Source organism: Rhineura floridana, chromosome 1 (assembly GCF_030035675.1).
Source record: "Rhineura floridana isolate rRhiFlo1 chromosome 1, rRhiFlo1.hap2, whole genome shotgun sequence".
NCBI classification, from domain to species: Eukaryota; Metazoa; Chordata; class Lepidosauria; order Squamata; family Rhineuridae; genus Rhineura; species Rhineura floridana.
In genome coordinates, this window is record NC_084480.1 from 56,782,856 (window position 1) to 56,803,255 (window position 20,400).

The window sequence follows — 20,400 nt, forward strand, 5'->3', positions numbered from 1 at the left end:
TAGAGGTAGCTAGGTGGTTTTGAGGCAGACAGTTCAAGGCAGAACTCTGGAGACATTAAAGCTTTTGTACACTTGGGAGAGAGATGGCAAGATCATACTGGGATGGTATGAAGTACAAGGAAAGGTTGTATGTTTGTAAGCCTTACAAAATATACTAGAGACAGGGAGGGAGGATTACATTTAACCCTTTGTTCATTCTCTTCCATTGGTGGCTATACTGGTTTTCTGCATTTTTACATTACTACTACTACTACTGACACCCAAGGTGGCTTTACATATGGTTCCCAGGCGGTCTCCCATCCAGGCACTGACCAGACATGACTCTGCTTAGCTTCAAGCAGGGTGCTGGCCTCACGTGCCTTCAGACAACGCCTGGGATATTATACTTTTCCTTAACACTCCTTTTTTGTCTTAGTAAACTTTTTACCTTGTTCATAAATCCGTTATGGTCTCCAATTGTTTTAATCACCCTCATGCCTGGAAGCTATAAACACACTACCTTGAGAGGCGACAGGGAGACACAAGGAAGGGTTTTTTAAGTCTGATTGATAAAGGGTAGCCTTATACAAAAAAAAATCCCCCTTTATCTGGTGGCAGCAAATTCTTCATAAGGAAAGAGTGGGCTCAGCAGAAGGGTACATTCTGTGTTCGCCAGGAACTTCCTTCCCTCAGATGGCTCCAAACCCAGGGTGGCTAGGAGAGTGTTATCACACTTACATTTAAATTTCTCCCCACAATGTTAGTTTGTAGACACATACATTGACATGTAATTTCACATATTACATTGATAGCTCACAATTCTGGAAATAGCTTTCTTGTCTAGGAGATAGAATGCATGATTCTATTTAGATAAACATGTAGTGGTTGAGGGATGAGCAGGAAACTCCTTTAGATTACTTTCAGTTTTACAGTGGAAATGCTATTTTATTGTTTTAAAATATTACACACTTTGCATACACTCAGCGTTCAGGAGTAAGTTAAAGCTAGACAATCATTCATTAGAGAATTGCAGTAATATCCCTCAGGACTAATGCAAAATAAGTACAGTAGTGATTATTGCCAGAAAATGTTATGCTTAAACGTCCCTAAAGTCAAATTCCTATGGCTCTAGATAACATTTCAGGTTGACCAAGACAAGAAGGGCCAGCACTATATTCATGAATCAGCGTCTGGAAAGCAACAGAAGAGGATTAATACCGACTGTTTTTAAATTATGCAGTTTACTGGACAGGGTATTTGGTCTTTTCACTGCTTTAGGCTTTGCATTACTTTGCATCATTTTCTCTTGCATTTCAGTTCTATTAAATGTCAAGCAATTACAACAAATCTTTCAAAATGTTCTGTACACGGCACATGCTAAAATTATAATCCAAGCCCAAAACCCCTTTCCCTGTTTCAAAGAGTTGGTTAAACAAGTTAGAAGGTGGTGCCACTTGTGCTCACAAGCAAGTTCAGAAGTTATGATTAAACACTTTCCTTCCCATCTCCCAATGATAGTTGTGAAATTAAGTATAAACACTTATGTGAAGTGACAATGCAAGCTTGGCTTGCAGGATCCAGGAGGATGCGCACAAAATATGGATCCCCACCACTGTATTTACCAAGGAAGATGTGTAAGAGTGTATTAAAATGTAATGCTTTTTTGCACACCTGCAGCAGTCATGGCTAACTTTTAGAAGCTTCTCCCCAATATTTAAAGATCAAGAGATCCTTTACATTACAGTTTCTCAGTACTATTTAAAACAACTAGCTGCCTCCTTTGCATTCATAGCCAATCAGGCAATATAGTGATATTATATTTTAGATCTCTGTAGTTCCTTGAAATCTAGAGCCCAGGAGTAGGTGCTCCTAACATTAATCTGTGCCTTTCTAGCTTCCAATGGGTGCTATTCTCATTGTTACTACCCTTCTCAACATTATCACCATCAGAAGTCCTACCATTCGAACAGAATGAATAACCAACTAATATAATGGGTGGTGTTCAACTAAGTCATAGAGTAGGCCCACTGCAATCCATGGACTTATTATTATTTATTAAATTTATTAGTTTATTGATACCCGAAGGTCCCCAAGCAACTTACACAATGTTGAAACAAAAACCAATAAAAAACACTATAAAAACATAACAAACAACAACAAAACAATAGCAATAACACCCCCATGCAGCCACAGGAAGGATTGGCAGCATACTGAAACAAAACATCATCTCAATCTAGCAAATCCCTGGGAGAAAAGGTACATCTTTACCAGGTGCCGGAAAGATGTCAATGAAGGCTCCAGGGGAACACATTCCAAGACTAACCTAAGTCCATTGACTGTAGTGGGCCTACTCTAAGTATGACTTAGTCGAATGCCACCCAATATATGTTGCATTCCTTGGTTCGATAAAAAAAATAACATAAAGACTGCGGCAATAGTCAAGTTGTCCTCTTTAGGACAGCTATAGTGGTCTAAAAAGCAGACATGTGTATGGTAAGATTTACAATGTAGATTTTCACAAGCAGCTTACAAAGGCACATTCTCTTTTCCCAATGGTGGATTCATTATATAGTCCTTGGTAATGGGCTTGACCCACAATAAAACCATAAGCAGGGGTGTCAGGAAGTTTATATGCAGCAGAGTTCTGAAAATTTAAGAGGGAAACAAAATCAATGCATTGAAGTAACCAAGTTCCAAACTGCTGTGCTGAACTGAAGTAAATACATACGAACTAGTTCACAGTCCTGATACACTGATAAATACATTATCTGGTTTTCAAAAAGTTGCTGAAAATCCTGGAGCTCCTGACTTTAATCAGTTTCTTCAGGAAGAAGATCAACAGTGGCTGACTAGCTTCCCCAAAGCCCAGCTTGCTTGCCTCTACCAAGCTTCCTCTGCAGTGTACAGCTGAAGTAGACTCTTGGTTATATTATAGGATTCACTACCCATTTGCACACAGCAACAATGATGCTCAATAGGCCTTTACAGCAACATGAACTGGCAATGTGCCCAGGAATATGCCCCAGAATCTTCTGCAAAAAGTGGAGGCTCTCTAGCAGGCTCACAGGACTTTGGGGTTCCTGAGCAGATTATTACAATGGACTTGAAAGTAAGTAATTCCAATGAATTCACAACTTCAACCCTAACCTGACCTCACACACACACACACCAAACCTACAGCAATGGATCACTAGCCTGATTCACAAACTTGTTAAAAAACCAAAACATTCTACAGTTAGTTTTAGACTGTAGAGAAGGAAACTTTGAAACAGATAAACTATTTAGTTAGCAAACAACATATTGTTACAATGGGTTAAAAATTAAAATGTCACTGGAATAAAATCAATTGATGCGAAATATAACATATGCTTGCTTTGTGCAAAATACAGGAATTCCTGTCTATCTGCTTCTTCAGCAATTAGGGATGCTATTGCTAGCTTGTAAGACCAAAGGTCAAGGATAAAGGAAGTCTGAAGATGAGAACAGAGAAGTGGAAAATTAAACAATTTTAGGAAAACACCACATTATGTATTCTTGATTACTAATGTACTTTGAGCTTGTGATGCCTTAAAGATTATGAATATGACGCGTTAATAGCCTATAAAAATGATGCTTGTCAACTGTTCGAGAGAGCCACTTGATTGAGGCCCTCCCTTTGCAAAGGTATAATAAAGGCAAACATTTACTGTAGTCTGGTCTCGTCTCCATTCCTTATTGGCATCTCAAGGAATTGAGAGCCTTGATCGGTCAGGCTTCCATCCAGGCCTGGTTCTTTTGTAACAGAAACTGGCGTAGCCAAGCCAGGAGTTGTCCCTCTTGACGACCTCTGCTGTCTTGTACGGAGCTGCAGAGAATTGGATGAGAGCGCTCCAGGTCCAGGTTGTTTGGCCTGCATCCAGGGCTGCAGGGAGCCAGCCGAGACACCAGAGCATCGTCAACGGACCTCCAGTAAATCGAGACCAGAATCTTCTGATTGACAGCGCAAGCGGGTCAGACAGAACATCAGAAGACAGGTGAGAATAAATCGAACCTTGGAGAGGAGTGCTGAGTGTGTGGGTGTGACTGAGACGAGGCGTATCCCAGTGGTTACCTCGAAGCGAGAGCGGAGTTCTAGTACCGCGTTTCCTTTCTCCCGCGAGGGAAAAGGCCGGGAAAAGAACAAAGCGACTGTCGCGAGTGTTGTTGTGCCCTAACAGACCTCTTTAGAGCCCCCGGGATGGGAGGAGCTGGTTCCAAGGCTAGGAACAAGAGGCTAGGGAAGAGTCAACAACAGGACACCCCACTACAGCTTGTCCTCAAAAGGTTCAATATTATACAGGCAGAAACTCAATACCCGTTAGAAAGAGACAAGTTAATATTCTATTGCCAGAGGCTGTGGCCCACTTTGGGAACCGGGTGGCCACCAGAAGGCACCTTTCAGTTCCAAGCAATAGTTAAAAGTCTTAAAGGTACTCACAGACCAAAAACAGCATGATTCCATCCAGTATGCCTTGATGTGGCAAGAATTGGACCGAGATCCGCCCTCTCCAATCGTAATGAGAGTCATGATGCAAAGAGGCCCCATTTCTAGGCCAGTCAAACCAGTACTACCACAGACAGGGGATGATGAAACTTTGCCCAGTGCCCCACCATCGTATAGGCAACCGCCACCATATAGACAACCATTGAATGAGGAGGGAAACTCCGCCAGCCCATCTGCGGCCAGTCCATCAGATGCATCCACTAGCCCAGGGGCTGCCCCGTTATGTCCTAAATCGTCTCAGGGGACCAACCCTTTCTTAATCCAAGAGACCCCCATAAAGACTTTACCAGATCCTCTCCAGCCACTAGAAGCTCGCAGTACCCTGCTACTTCCACAGGAAATATGCATTTCAAGCCCAGCCGCTCTAACTACACCCCCCTTCAAAAATAATCCAGAGTGTTCTCTGTGTCTAACGGGACATAGCCCAACCATTGTCCATAAATATGTACATGAAATCCGTAATAGTCCAGCAAATACCCCCGAGGAAAAGGCCCATAAACAGAAGAGAATCCGAATTTTAGAAGAGGTTGCGGAAGAAGTTGCTGGCCAAAGAGAAGACCACAGGGAACATAGGAGTGGCAATAGCTACCTCCAGGCCCCCATGCGAGAAGTCCTTGATGGACAAGGGGGTACAGCGTATGTTTATGTCCCTTTCACAACCTCTGATTTGTTTAATTGGAAAAACCAAACACCCCCTTTGAGAGAAGACCCTGGGAAAGCGTATGATCTGTGGCAGTCAATATTTATCAGTCATCACCCCAGCTGGGCAGACATCCAAACATTGATGAACATTTTGTTAACTTCTGACGAGAAAAGTTTAGTTATGGGGCAGGCCCGCAGACAGGCTGAGTTAGAGAGAGCAGCAGCAGGAATTAATGCACAGCCCCTTGCCCTTATCCTACCGCAAAGAGACCTAGGTTGGGATGCTGCACCCGGTGGCAGCACCGAAATTGAAAACTACCGGCATCTCATTCTTCATGGGTTGCAGAACGCCATACCCAAGCCCACTAACATGGCCAAGTTATATGAAGTCAGACAAGGCAAAGATGAAGATCTCTCCTCTTTCCTTGTGCGACTGCAGGACACTATGAGAAAATATACCCCCCTTGACCCAGCTGATGCTGACAATCAGACTCCTAGTTACACTCTTCATAGGACAGAGCGCCCAAGATATTAGGAAGAAGCTGCAGAAGGTTGAGGGAGCTATGGGAATGAATATGAGTCAATTAATGGACATTGCTTACAAAGTGTTTGTGAATAGAAATGAGAGAGAGAAGAGGGAGGATCAGCGCACGTTTAAAAGGCAGTGTGCGGTAATGGCCGCTGCCTTGCAAGGAGATGGGAATAAGAGAAGAGGAGAAGAAGGCAGGGGACAGCGTCCCAGAAGAAGGCTGGATAAGGATCAGTGTGCCAAGTGTCTTAAAAAGGGACACTGGGCCAAGGATTGCAAAAATGAAGAAAGACAGAAACCCATAGCCCCCCTCCTTCCAGCTTTTGCTGAAGAAGATTCTGAATGAAGGTGGTCGGGCATACAAGGTAGTGATCCGGGAGAGCCGCTTATTCCCATAACAGTGGCTAATCAAAAGTTAAAAGCCCTTGTTGACACCGGAGCTACCTATTCTATGCTTCCAGGGGCGGCACCCCACCACTTGAGCCCCAATTACAGAACCATTTTAGGAGTAACGGGGGATAAGCAAAGATTACCCCTAACAAAAGCAATAGGAATACAAGCAGGAAGGCAAGTCTTTAAGCATCGCTTCCTTGTTTCAGAACAATGCCCCCTACCCATCTTAGGCAGGGATGTCTTGGCAAAGTTGCAAGCCACCATTTCTTTTAAGAAACGCTGTCTTGTTGTTACCATTCCTAAGGAAATGGAAGCTGCATACCAAATGGCAATCTTATACCAGAGAGATGAGCGCCCCATTTATGATGATGTAAGAAGAAATAAGAATATAAACCCTACAGTGTGGGCTGCAGAAGGGAACCCAGCCAGAGCTAAATTTGCTGAGCCTGTGAAGGTTCGGCTAAAGCCAGGAGCAAAGCCCACCCCTGTTAAACAGTTTCCATTAAGAAGAGATGTGTGGGAAGGTCTCACTGTGCTCATACAGCAGTTTCTTACAGACAAATGGATACGTCCGGCCACATCTCCCCATAACACTCCAATATTCGGAATTAAGAAGCCAGGCCAGCCAGGCAAATACAGGTTCCTACAAGACTTGCGAATTAACAACAAGCAAGTACAAGAGGACGTCCCTGTAGTTCCTAATCCACATACACTCCTCTCTGGAGTTCCAGCTGAGGCAGCAGTGTTCACTGTGATAGACTTAAAAGATGCCTTTTTCAGCATTCCCATACATCCTGAGAGCCAAGATTTGTTTGCCTTTACTTGGGAAAACCCCTGAACAGGCCAAGCCTCCCAAATGACTTGGGCCGTGCTGCCCCAAGGATATGTGGGAAGCCCCTCGGAATTTACTAAGGCCTTGCGAAAAGTCTTAGAGGGATGGCACCAGCACCCAAAGGAGACTGCCCTTTTGGTCTATGTGGATGACCTTTTGATCTGTAGCCCAGATAGACCTTCCTGTGAGCGGGACGCCGTCTCATTGCTCAACCATTTGGCTGAGAAAGGGTATCACGCCAGCCATCAGAAGATACAGTGGTGCCAAAATGAGGTTAAATACCTAGGGTATAAAATATCCCACCATGGCAGAATGTTGTCTCCCGAACGAAAGGAAGCAATTTGTAGCCTGAACTCCCCTAGGAATGTAAAAGAGCTACACACAGTATTAGGGCTGTTTGGCTTCTGTAGGCCATGGATTCCTGAATACGCCAGAATAGTGCTGCCTCTTTATAAAGCATTGGAAACTGAACGAGTAAAAGAGGTCTGGCATTGGACCAAAGAGCAACAGCATACCTTCCAAACGCTTAAGACTTTGTTAACCCAAGCGCCTGTGCTTGCATTGCCAGATGGCAGCAAACCATATCGCCTTTATATCTCAGAAAATAAAGGTGTGGCAGCCGGAGTGTTAACACAGAAGTGGGGGCCCAAACAGAGACCTGTAGGATACTATTCCTCAAAATTAGATCCTGTAGCCCAAGGATGGCCTGCTTGTTTAAGAATCCTGGCAGCCGCCTCCATCCTGCTTAAGAAGGCTGATAAAATTATGGTCGGAAGCCCAGTTGAAGTCCTAGGGCCGCATGATCTGAGGAAAATAATGGGAGCTGACGCAGCCAGAGTTTTAAGCCCCAGTCGACTAACCATGTTTGAGCAACAACTTCTTGGGAGACAGGGAATCACTCTTAGCACCTGCAATACGTTAAACCCTGCAACCCTGATGCCCCAACCAGGACAACTGTTGCATAATTGTGAACATGCCCTTGAAATTGCCACAAAGCCCCGAGATGACCTCTCCGATTTGCCACTCCCTGATGCCCATGAAGTTTTCATTGATGGCAGTAGCAGAGTAGTGGAAGGCCACAGAAGAACAGGATTTGCCATAATAGAAGGGAGCCAAATATTATCCAGTGGAAGATTGCCAGATGGCTACTCTGCGCAACAAGCTGAGTTGACTGCGCTTGAAAAAGCACTCTCTCTGTTTAAAGGACAGAGGGTCAACATATACACAGATAGCAAATATGCTTTCAATACGATTTACGCTTTTGCAATGATATGGAAAGAGAGGGGTTTCATAAATAGTGTGGGGAAAACCATTGAAAACTTGGACATTGTTAAGAGACTTTTAAAAGCAGTCACCCTCCCTCAACAAGTGGCTGTAATGCATATTTTGGCACATGGCAGGGAAAAGGAAAAGAGATTAAGAGAAGGGAATAATTTAGCCGATAAAGCAGCAAAGGAAGCAGCTCTCTCTGAAAGAAATCCTACAGTTGCCCTCCAGCTTATCCCTCTGAAGACTTTAAAGCCTCACTATTCACCCGCTGAAGCAGAGGATGCTGCCGCCAAAGGAGCATCTCTGACACCGGAAGGGTGGTGGAAGCTGTTAACGGGACAAGTTATAGTGCCACGGCCCCTTTTGAGACAGATTGTACTGGCAGCACACCAAAACATGCACCTAGGAGGGAGCGCCTTAGGAGATTTATTGGTCAGACAAATAATGGCACCAGGACTTTATGTTGAAACTGCACGGGCGGCAGCACAATGCACCATGAGTGCAGCCATAAACCAAAAAGGGCCAACCGCACCTGTACCAATGGGAGGCCGCCCTTGGGCATATTTCCCATTCCAAAGACTCCAGATTGACTTTTCAGAGCTTCCTAGGAAGAATGGATACAAGTATCTTCTTGTAATTGTGGACCAGCTGTCTGGCTGGATAGAGGCCTACCCCACAAGGCAAGCCACTGCGGCAGTAGTAGCTAAGATACTGTTGAAAGAAATTTCCCCCCGATATTCTCTTCCTGAAACAATAGACTCTGACAGAGGATCTCACTTTATTTCGAAAGTGGTTCAACATCTTCAACAGCCCCTTGGATTTAAATGGTGCCTTCATATGGCATGGAGGCCACAGTCAGCTGGGCAGGTAGAGAGAGCTAACAGGTCCTTGAAGGCCACGTTAACCAAGCTTTGCCAAGAGACTGGACAAAATTGGGTAAGCGCCCTACCCATGGCATTGACAATTTTCCGTTGCACTCCCAGAGGACAGACTAAGTTGACCCCATTTGAAGTTTTATTTGGGAGACCGCCAGTACTGGCAGCTCTCAAAACCCAGCCTCTTGAAATAAATCAAATAGTGGGAGATGCTGTGATCAAAGAATATGTTATTGCCCTGCAGTCTGTTCTTTCCAAACTCTATAGATACTCTCAAGAGTTCCAGAGATTGCCACTGGACGCCGCTATTCACCCTTTTAGACCAGGAGATTGGGTCCGGATCAAGACGTGGAAAAAGGAAACGCTTCAGCCTGAGTGGAGCCAACCGGTCCAGGTGCTGTTAACAACGGATGCAGCGCTAAAGATTGACGGCAAGGCCAAGTGGATCCACCACACCAGAGTCAAGAAAGCATCAGCACCTATCGAGGTGCAGGAGCCAGGGACGGGAATAGCCAAGGATTCCCCAACAGGTGAGGGACGGAAGAAGACCCCTGAAGAAAAGTGGCTTTCGCAGACAGTCCCCGGTCTGAGCCTGAAGCTACATCTCCGCAGAGTGCCCCAGACCTAGTTATTAGCCCCGCAGCTCAGAATATAGTTAATCCATATTACATATGCATAGCCATAATTATAGCATGTATGGTTTTTATTATGTTGCTTTATCTTGCATTCTATTTCCGGCATGGACACACCCCTTGACCAGGAACGGGTCCCTGTCACAAACTAACACTTTCCTTAAGTTGGTGCCGGAGGTAGTTACCCAGTTCCAACTCACCAACTGTTGGGTGTGTTCCCCGTTGCGAGTACAACATGGTCAGATACTGCTCTATCCTCTTCCGCTCACCATACTTGAATTGGCTGTAGACCATCCAGCACACAATCAGACTTGGCCACAAAGAGATCAGGTGGAAGTCAAGAGAAGAAAAGGGTTGTGGTGTTGGGAAAACAATGATGGAACAGGGCCCCAGTTAGGGTATTCCTCTTGTTTCTACACACACAAAAGAGGCCCATGGCAAAAGTGGCCAGAAGGGATCCCTTGTCTTAATTTACAGTATAACAACACTCACATAAATAACACCAGATGTAATTGCACACCACAGGGCATGAAGTACACATTCCAGAAAAATCCCCCTTGTCATTGTGGCCACACAGGACTAGACGATTATTGGCAATGGTATGGTTTAACCTTATGTTGTGCTAACAGTTGGACCACCAACATTCCAGACCAAACCACTATGCTTAGATGGTACAAAGGAGATCAGCCCCAAGCTTGGTCTGAAATATACATAGCTTCCGACTCTTGGTACGCCAAAGATCGGAAGGGAAGGGGGATAGATACCTGCATGCCTACAGCCCCAGGAGTAACTAGATGCAATGCTAGTGACCCTATATACACTGAGCCATTGTTCATGAGCTGGTACTTCACCCCACAGCATGGTTTTCAGTCTCATTTGAATGGAACCATGCAAGCCCATCATTCACAGATATGGCCCTTGGGTAAATGTGCACTTAAACATCACTGGTTTGTTTGTGGAACTACTGCATATACATACTTGCCCCCTGATTGGAGAGGAAGCTGTTATGTGGCCTACTTAATACCTAACATCAATGTTAAGCCCAAAGGGCAACATATCTTCAGACCATTATACACCAATACCAGAGACAAAAGGCATGCCTTGCATGCTGGAGACCATAGCTGGGGAAGTGAGGTTTGAACCCCCCAAGATTTGATTGATGAATACAAACCACTGACATGGAGCTCTATTGGGATTGTTGGAGCTATGTCCATGACCAATGGCCTGCTGAGATTGCAAGCTGTAGTAGAAGTAGTTACTAATGCTACTGGCGAAGCAATACGTACCTTGACGCAGGAAACTGAGCAGATACGTAAGAAATTGGTCATACACCAACAAGGTCTTGACCTATTGCTCACCAGCTCAGGTGGGCTCTGCGCCACCTTAAACACTAGCAGTGAGTGCTGTGTTGAAATTGGAGATGAATCACAGGTAATTAATCAATTAGTAGACCATGCAGAAATGACAGCGTATGTGGGCAATCAGCAGTGGAAGGGCCTAAATTGGGACTGGCTTACCAGCTGGCTACCAAACTGGGCCTGGCTGAAACATCTATTTGTTATTGGTTGCATTGTATTCCTCATCCTTATATGCTTACCATGTATCATATCTTGTGTATCTGGCATGCTTATCTGAGTCATGAAAAGAAAAGGCCAGCTGACTTCCGGGAAGGGTGACTTAGCCTGTGCCTGCTTTTGAGACGGGCTCCTGCCTCAAAAGAAGCTTATTCAGATATATCAGTCAGTTTTTTCTTTTTTTTTTGACTGATTAAACTTCTCCCGGGTAGGGAGAAACGAAGAGATTAACCTCAAAGCCTATTTTTGTTGGGACGACCAGATCTCATTAATTTATGGGACGAGGTCCAGCCGACGAAGGTGGGACGGATTTTCAACAGCAAGCTCTATCTGTTAAAGCGAACGTTCATCTTATCTTCTAAGAGAGAACGCACTAACAGGCAAGCACCCTTCTTTCTATATTTTTCTTTTACTTGACTTAAATTGTTGCTGTTTAAAAGAGATTTGCCAGATTGATCGGTTTTTGACATCTCACTGGGGAGCCGTAACTTCTCTCTGCTACGCACTAATTAATAGCTTATCTCTGTTTTTGTTGCAAAAAGCTGTCCTGGATTTGCATTCTAAAGATACACACAGAAGAGGGATTTCTATTCCAGATTTTTATTTTGAAAAATATTATACTGTTTTGAGACTACTCTCTTTTTGGTCTATTTTATTTTGATGAATCTGTTTCTTGACGATTGCCATTAATTGTTTCGATCCTGGGAACTGCATTTTGTTTACTTAACTATTGGAGAGATAAGGCTGTCTGCTCTGTTTATACTGTGATGTCACCAAGTTTGGAGTATTAACACAATTGTTGCTGAAATAAGAAGTGGTTTTCCTATATTTTTCTTTTAAAATGGCAATTAAGAAAGTGGCTGAGAATCTGGAAATAACTATGTTTCAGAAAATAATGGATGAGATTGAGATAACGAAAATTGAATTGAGTAAAATGAAGCAGGAGATTAAAGATATAAGGGTCCCTGTGAGAGAGGTGACCCTGGAAGGGGTCCCTGTGAGAGAGGAGACCCCGGAGATTGGAACAGGGGTCCCTGTGAGAGAGGAGACCCTGGAGACTGGAATAGGGGTCCCTGTGAGAGAGGAGATCCCGGAGATTGGAACAAACGTGGAACAGGAACAAGATTTGGAGTCTATGGACTTTAGAAATAAAATCTATTGTTTGGAACTCAATGTTATCTCTGAAGAAATTAATGAAGATTCTAGAGATAAAGTTATCAATGGCATGGATTATCTTCTGGACTGGAATGATGTGATGGAGCCCAATATAGAGAAAATCTATGGAATTAACTGCAGCCATGTGACAATGGAAAAACTTTTAAGAGATGACCCAGTGTATTTTGAAAAAAAGAACAGAGACATGATTTTACAGCAGTATTTCAGCAACCTATTCAGAATGGATGGCAAGAAAATATTTGGGATAGAGGTAATTCCCATCAGACTCTTACTATATGACTATGGCTTTGACAGCAAGATTATTATGGAATACTGATAATGGAAGATTGGATATTGAAATTACTGGACTTAACAAGACTACTGAAGATGGAAGATGGAAAATGGAACTAATAGAGATAATAGAACAATGGCTACTGGAATTACTGAACCTAACAGATTCTGATGTGATGGATTAATTGAAATGTTTATTTTGACTATGGTTATGACAATAAGATTATCATAATTAGTAATGAGATGGATTAATCGATATGCTTATCTGGAAAAAAAAATTGATAGATATATTTCTTAAAGAATTGAAACCTCTCTTTGACTTTTTGTGGAAAGAATAAAGTAATGTTTATGAGATTTGATGATTAAGTAAGATAACTACTGGAGGAAAGTGATTTTATAATATGACTTAAGAGACAGGATTGCTATATATTATAGACTTATAACTGATTTGATCTTTGACAAATGGGAAGTCAATATTTTACTCTTTATTTTTTATTTTTGTTTTTTTTTTCTTTTTTTCTTTTTGTTTAACTATTTTTGATTTTGTTTTTTTTTGTCTTTGAATGTTTTATGATTTTGTCTTGTATGTTTTATGAAAATCTGAATAAAAATTATTGAAAAAAAAAAAATGAAAAGAAAAGGCCAGCTGATGATGTATCAGCAACTAGCCTTGAATGAGATACAGGGAGAATACACTGAAATGTTACCATCTCGTGAAGAGGTATGGAACCATACTGTCTATGCTCCCCAAACAGTTCTTGCCAGAGAGGAAAATGTCTGTGCTACAATTGATAATTAAGAAGATACTTTCTCACTTTTTGAAAATTAAGAAAGTATCTGAGGGGCAAATGTTACAATGGGTTAAAAATTAAAATGTCACTGGAATAAAATCAATTGATGCGAAATATAACATATGCTTGCTTTGTGCAAAATACAGGAATTCCTGTCTATCTGCTTCTTCAGCAATTAGGGATGCTATTGCTAGCTTGTAAGACCAAAGGTCAAGGATAAAGGAAGTCTGAAGATGAGAACAGAGAAGTGGAAAATTAAACAATTTTAGGAAAACACCACATTATGTATTCTTGATTACTAATGTACTTTGAGCTTGTGATGCCTTAAAGATTATGAATATGACGCGTTAATAGCCTATAAAAATGATGCTTGTCAACTGTTCGAGAGAGCCACTTGATTGAGGCCCTCCCTTTGCAAAGGTATAATAAAGGCAAACATTTACTGTAGTCTGGTCTCGTCTCCATTCCTTATTGGCATCTCAAGGAATTGAGAGCCTTGATCGGTCAGGCTTCCATCCAGGCCTGGTTCTTTTGTAACAATATCTGCAATTGAGGCAATGCAGGTAGAAAGAGGTAAATGGTATGAAAATAATATATTTTTCCCTGGGTTTCGGCATGTGATCCAAGTGGAGGTAGAGTGAAGCAGACATTTTGGAGATCATCTTTCGCTATGCCCTTTCTATGAGCATATCCAGTAATCAAGTTGCTTGAGGATTCTTCCCAGTGGCAAAATGTGCCTAAGCTACTTCCCAGGCTGACCTGCGACTGCAACCTATCTTTGGGACTCTTGTCTGTTAATCCTCTTATACGAGTTTCCAACGATGCTTCTCTATCAGTTTCAACTGGTTCAGAATGCACCAGCAGCTGACTGGCTTAGGCAGCCATGATCTGATTATTCCTATGCAGCATTCTTGAGCATTCCTAGAGTCTCAGATATTGATTGTTAGTCAATTAATGCAGACAAACTGCTATTGAAATGAGAGATTCTTCAAACACAAAGTCATTTCTAAATGACTTCCAACAAGCACACAGTATAATACCAGTTCTTACTATAATGTAAGAAATCTGAATTCAGATGTATGCCTACTCTATGGTTTGGGGATTCGTTATCAACGAACAGTGCCAGAAACTGAATTCAATGTATGTACTTAAGAATTTCATCCCATATTGCGGTATATATTTGATTTATAGCCTGGCGTGGATAAACATTATTTAAGTCATGAATTTCACTGATTAAATCTGTATCCACATACTAGGAACACTGCTGTATTTGTTTCCTTTGACTTTATCAGTTCAAGAGACACCAACATCTTGGACAGAACTCTGGCCTCGAACAGCTTACGTCCACTCTGCAGCTTCTCTGCAGACAGCTGTTTGATTAACATTGGTTATGGAAGCCACAATCTTTTTTTTAATTATGTGAGAAAGTACACAAAGGGTAGCAGCTGACTGGACTGGAGTACAATGTGAAGTAGTAAGGAAATGCTGTCACATGTGGTTGGTGCCACCGTGTTTTGAGCTGTCCCATTCTTCATATTTCTTGCCCATATATCTATCCTGGGGGTAGAGGGAGGCATGAGGAGGAAGACAAACAGAACATTTAAGGCTTGAGCAAAAGGATGCTAGCTAGTGAGGATAACTCTTAAACGGAGATCTCATTCCCTATTTATATGTGTGTGTGTGTGTGTGTGTGTACTTCAGTGCTATCCTAATCTAAAGTTAACAAATTTCTTAAGTTAATGCATATCCAAAGCTTCAAGAAAATGTAAAATAATAGTTTAGGTCAACATATATAACTAAGAGATAGGCAATCAGCAATTTGATTTTTTCATTCCCTACCCTAAAAGCTGCAGTATTTTTGCAGGGTCTCCTCTTTGACAGCAAGCCTGCAGATAAGCAGAGGCTGGCACATGGTGAGATCACTTTACAAAGGAGAGGAAAAGAGCTATATATAGATTGCCGTTGGTGGTACTCTTGTCCCATAGCAGTCTGCACACAAGTGCTCCTTGTAGTATATGTCATTCGTAACTACGACTTTTACTGCAAACTGTGCAATATTGGCAGCTGTAAACAGAAGCCCTAATTTTGTTGCAGTCCAATTATTTTGAACAAGTTTATATTTAGAATCTAATGGGGTGAAATCTTACTTTCAAGTAGGTTATGATTTGATATCATTTCCTATGCAAATAATTACAAAGCATGACATAGGCTAAACTTTTAAGACCATGACCTTGACAGAGTTCATAAACAGGACAGTTTTATAGTGTATCATGCTATTACTTAGCTAACATATTTAACAAGAAGGACATTAAAATAAAGCAACAGCATCTTGCAAAAACTCTGGAATAAGCTTGCAAGCTAAAACTAGAAATAGGTTTTATTCAACTTATGTCAGCAAATGAATCATAAGGAGTATTTATCAATGTCTGAGAGCAGCAATGTCAATCACCAGAACTAGGCAGGAAAAAAAATAGAAAACAATCTTTCTCTAGCCTTGCTACAAATTTCATTAATGTAAATAGAAGCCAGCTTGATGAAAGATGCCATTTAGGCCTAAAATATACAAAATAATTTGAAACATCAAAATAATCCAGAACAAGATGGGGGAGGGGGGGGAGCTTGCCATGTGGCTCAACAACTCAGTTCCTACTTCTGCAAAATATAGGTAGCACATGTAAGATTGTGTCAGCATGCTTTAGACACCTCTTCTGTACCATCCATTCACCATCACCAAGACCTGCAAGCAGAGCCAGCTTAGTATTATTCCACTGTACTGTACAAATCTTATAGATGTTATCTATGCTACTGGACAAAGAAAAATTCTTTTATACAGAATAATGCACTATGTAATATTGAATTATGCACACTTTAGATGAACCCTGCTGTAATTATCTCCTGCAAGTTTCACAAAACATTAGAGCATATTTTAAGGAGTTATACAGAACAGTTAGGACACTATAAAAGGATACATTGCAAAAGCCAGAACAAGCAGACACCAGACAACACTGATATTCATTTCTTGCGAGGGCTTCATCCAGCTGTAGTAGGCTTCGGTTACCACATATACCACTGTAGCTGCAACTGTGAAGCCTACCAGCCACTGATATTCAGGAAAACAGTGCAAGGCTGAAAGATATATGGTTACTCAATAACTGAAATATAAGCACAAAACAATTTTCACATCTACAGCTGTGGTTCCTAGATTCACATATAGACTCAGGATGTCTATACTTGAACTGCAGTTAACGTCTTTTTTTAAAAAAAAAATCAACTACAATCATATTGTTAGGAAGACAAATCACAAAGTGAGACACACTATAAAATAGCTAGAATCTTTATATTTATAGAGATATTTAGTAATGCAGTGGCTAAATTATAAAGTTTCTGGCAAGGAGAATGTTGCATCTCTGTCATTCAATTCAAATGGGTTCATACAAACATATAAAAGTGCTTTTTTATACATAGGTATACCACTGGTCCATCTAATCCAGCACTATCCACTCTGAATAGCAGTGGTTTGCCAGGATCTCAATCAGGAGTCTTTCCCATCTCTGCTATCAAATATAGCCTTATTTAAGATGCCAGGGAATGATCTGGATCTTTTGCACACAAAGTGTGTGACAGTGTTCTACCTGTCCTCAAATATACATATCTCACTTGCAACTATCATGACCAGTTTAGCCTCAAAATCATCTTATAACAGCTTCAAAGTTTTAAGTTTAGCCTACAATATATAGTACACCTTCTCTCTTTAAAATAATCTTGAGGTAAAGGTTTCAATATTCATTGAAACCTTGCAAGAACTGACATACTGTCATCGGAGTCATTTCTGTATGCCATCAGAAAGCTGTTCTCCAACATGCACGGATGCTCAAAATGTATCTGGTGAAGTGCACCTTTAAAATGAAAAGCTTAAAATAGTTGTCCTTAACCTCCTTCCTGATGCATTTGAAATCTGGCTGTTATACAAATAACAAGCACTACATGGAATCAATTTCACAACTTACACAATACACTATGCAAAGTTAGGTACAGCTAAAATGAACTCACCCGTCATCTCCCAAGTTTTCCAATTAGGTTTGCAAGTCACTGTTTAGAAACAAGAAGCTTTTTAAAGAACAGGGGCTAGATTTGAAATTCAAAGGGAGAGTCTAATTTGCACTCTTGAAAACTTTGCTTCCTCAAGAAAGTACCTAAACAAAGCTGGATTTAGGACAATGACTGCCATATGGAGAGTAATAAGACTTTGAATACTGAAGTAAGCATTTAGCAGAATCTCTCACATGCAAATATTTCTTTTTTTTATGACTGAAAAAATATTTAGCTTAGGAAAAGAGATCCTCAAACTGTAGAACTTACCAGTCAAGAAACCCTCACCTAATAGAAGGAAATGGCAATCCTCCCTCTTTTTCATTCACCGGAAAATACTTTGTGCACTCTAATTTTACTTCTTTTTATGACAGTTATGAAAATCTATTACATTAAAACAGTGTCTGCTTTATATTGAATCCATTTTCTCGGTCAATACAGAGATCTAAAGAAATCATTAGATTTTTAGCATTAAGAATAATTCTGGTTTTGCTGGGAATTAAGGATTTTTCTGAGGATGGACTCCCCCCACCTCACCCACAGCAACACCACCCATTTAGGACACCATGCAGCTTAAATTGTTTGAATTGCTCTTTCAACTGTTTGAATTGTTGTGCTTTTAATGGATTAGTTTTATTGTGTATTTTAAATCTGGATGCTTTTATTTTTTAAGGAGTAGTTTTATTGTGTCTTTTTAATTATGTATGGATTTTATGCTTGTAAACTGCTTGGAAGCCATTCTGGCATGTAAGCGATATGTAAATTGATATTATTATTATTATTATTATTATTATCATCATCATCATCATCATCTCCACAGATCCTTACCTAATGCATCTATTTCAGTAATAGACTTTGTTTCCAGATGATCAATGTCTTTAGGAATGATTAGAGGTTTGTTTTCAATATGACCATTATATTTCCTGTACAGAAACATACATATCAGCTATTTCATATTGCCATATAATTATATCTTATGTTGAGTGATATCAAAGTTATCAATTCAAAATGGATTTAAATATAATTCGTATAAGAGAGAGAGACAGACAAGCACCTTCATTCTTGCAGGAGGTTGAGGAAGAGGTTGAAATAATACCATCCACTCCTTTCACAACAAGTTCCGACTGAGGGTTGTACATATGCATTACTCTCTGCCATCAGGAAACATCACCACCAGCAAAGAATAGTGTATGGATGCTAGCTGTGACCAGGGATGGAGGTTCACTGTGTAAGCTGTTTAGCAAAGGGAAAAACTGTAAACCATCCTCCCAGTTATAAAACTCTATGAATGGGAGAGAAGATATCAAAGGTGCACTGAACACAATATATGAAGGCCCAATGCGATTCAAGTTCTAAGAGTCTTCCTCAGGAGGAAATTATTCAGTTCTTTAAGGAATGTCTAAAACAATATTATATGTACCTCTCAGGTATTTTTTCTCATTCCTCTACTGATGCTTTCCCTTCTTTGCTACCTATACAAAGATGACCAAAGTCCTCAAGTCTCCGATTACTGCTAAAATAATCCAGGAAAAGAAATCCTCAGAAGAATAAATTTCTAGTCCCCATAATTATAATCATATATATGGGGGTGGGGGGGATGAAATAATAGATGTGTTGACAGCCTGCATGAACTTTCTTATAGCAACGGTGAAGTATGAAATCCTAACAGATCCCAATCCTTCAATCACACTTATCATATTCATCAGTGTGTCATTTGCTACATAGCCAATACAGAACAGAGTTCAGTAGTACAGAGTATCATCAGCTGAGGCTGGTATACCACCTACAACTAGACAAAGGTAGCCTAGCCACAGTTATTCATACTCTGGTCAGGGCCCACTTGGACAATTACAATGTAGTGTGCATAAGGCTGTCCTTGAAGACAGTTTGAAAGCTGCAATCAGTTCAAGTTAAAGCAGCAAGATAACTAACTGGACCATATATACAGAGCCTATTATCACCAGATTTGAAACAATTGAATCCTGAAGGATTTCTGGGCACAATTCAAGGTGGTGGGTCATAATCTATAAAGTCTCAAATAACTTTGGAGCAGAGTACTTCAAAATAGCCCTCATACACGTGAATTTGTGCACATATTAATATCTGACATCTGAGGTGAGGTGAGTAATGACCCATGATGGGGCATCACAACAAAGGTGGCCCTTTCTTTGGAACTCCCTACCCCAGACAAGCTCACCTGGTGCTGACTATGCTACTTTTTTTGCACCATTAGTCTAAGGCAGTTTTTAGCACAATTCCAGGTTTTCTATTCCTTTTCTTTCTGTCTGTCTCTGATTATTTTTATTGTTGACTATTATTGTTTTAGTTGCTCTCACCTGTGAGGCTGTAAGATGCTGTGGAACTCCTAATTTCCATCAGCCCCAGCTAGCATGGCCAATGGCCAGGGATGATGGGAGCTGCAGTTCAATGACATCAGGCAGGCCACAGGTTAGCCACCACTGACATAAACCATATATAAAAAAAAAACAGGTAGGCAAATAGGCCAACTCCAATTGTGTTCTCCTTCCTTAATTCCTTAACCATTAAACCAGAGATAGCTACCCTTTTTTAGCCCAAGGGCTACATTCACACTTGGCAAAACCTCCAGGGTGCATCCCAGTGGTGGATATAGTCAAGTGTGTGTAGTCACTCCACACTCTCTCATGCACGCACAGGGTCACTGCCCACCCTCCCCAGCTTATCTATACAGATGAGCTATGGGGGGGGATTTATTGCCCTATTTCCACTCACCAAATGCTCAATCTGATTACCAAAGGGAGGCAGGGAGAATCTGCATCCCCATTAGAGTGTTTTTGGTTTTTTTGCC

At 41.3% G+C, this 20,400-nt stretch overlaps 1 protein-coding gene across 1 annotated transcript; it reads right to left on the reverse strand.

Moving 5' to 3' along the window:
• Positions 1–957: 957 nt before the first annotated feature.
• TMEM161B (transmembrane protein 161B) lies at positions 958–18,518 on the reverse strand. The gene is made up of 6 exons (XM_061622050.1): positions 18,402–18,518; positions 17,535–17,573; positions 16,454–16,610; positions 9,874–9,983; positions 2,510–2,623; positions 958–1,169 (listed from the first exon to the last, which is right to left on the reverse strand). The coding sequence occupies exons 1-5, from the start codon at positions 18,508–18,510 to the stop codon at positions 2,607–2,609; spliced, it is 432 nt and encodes a 143-aa protein (XP_061478034.1). The 5' UTR covers positions 18,511–18,518; the 3' UTR covers positions 958–1,169; positions 2,510–2,606.
• Positions 18,519–20,400: the final 1,882 nt, after the last annotated feature.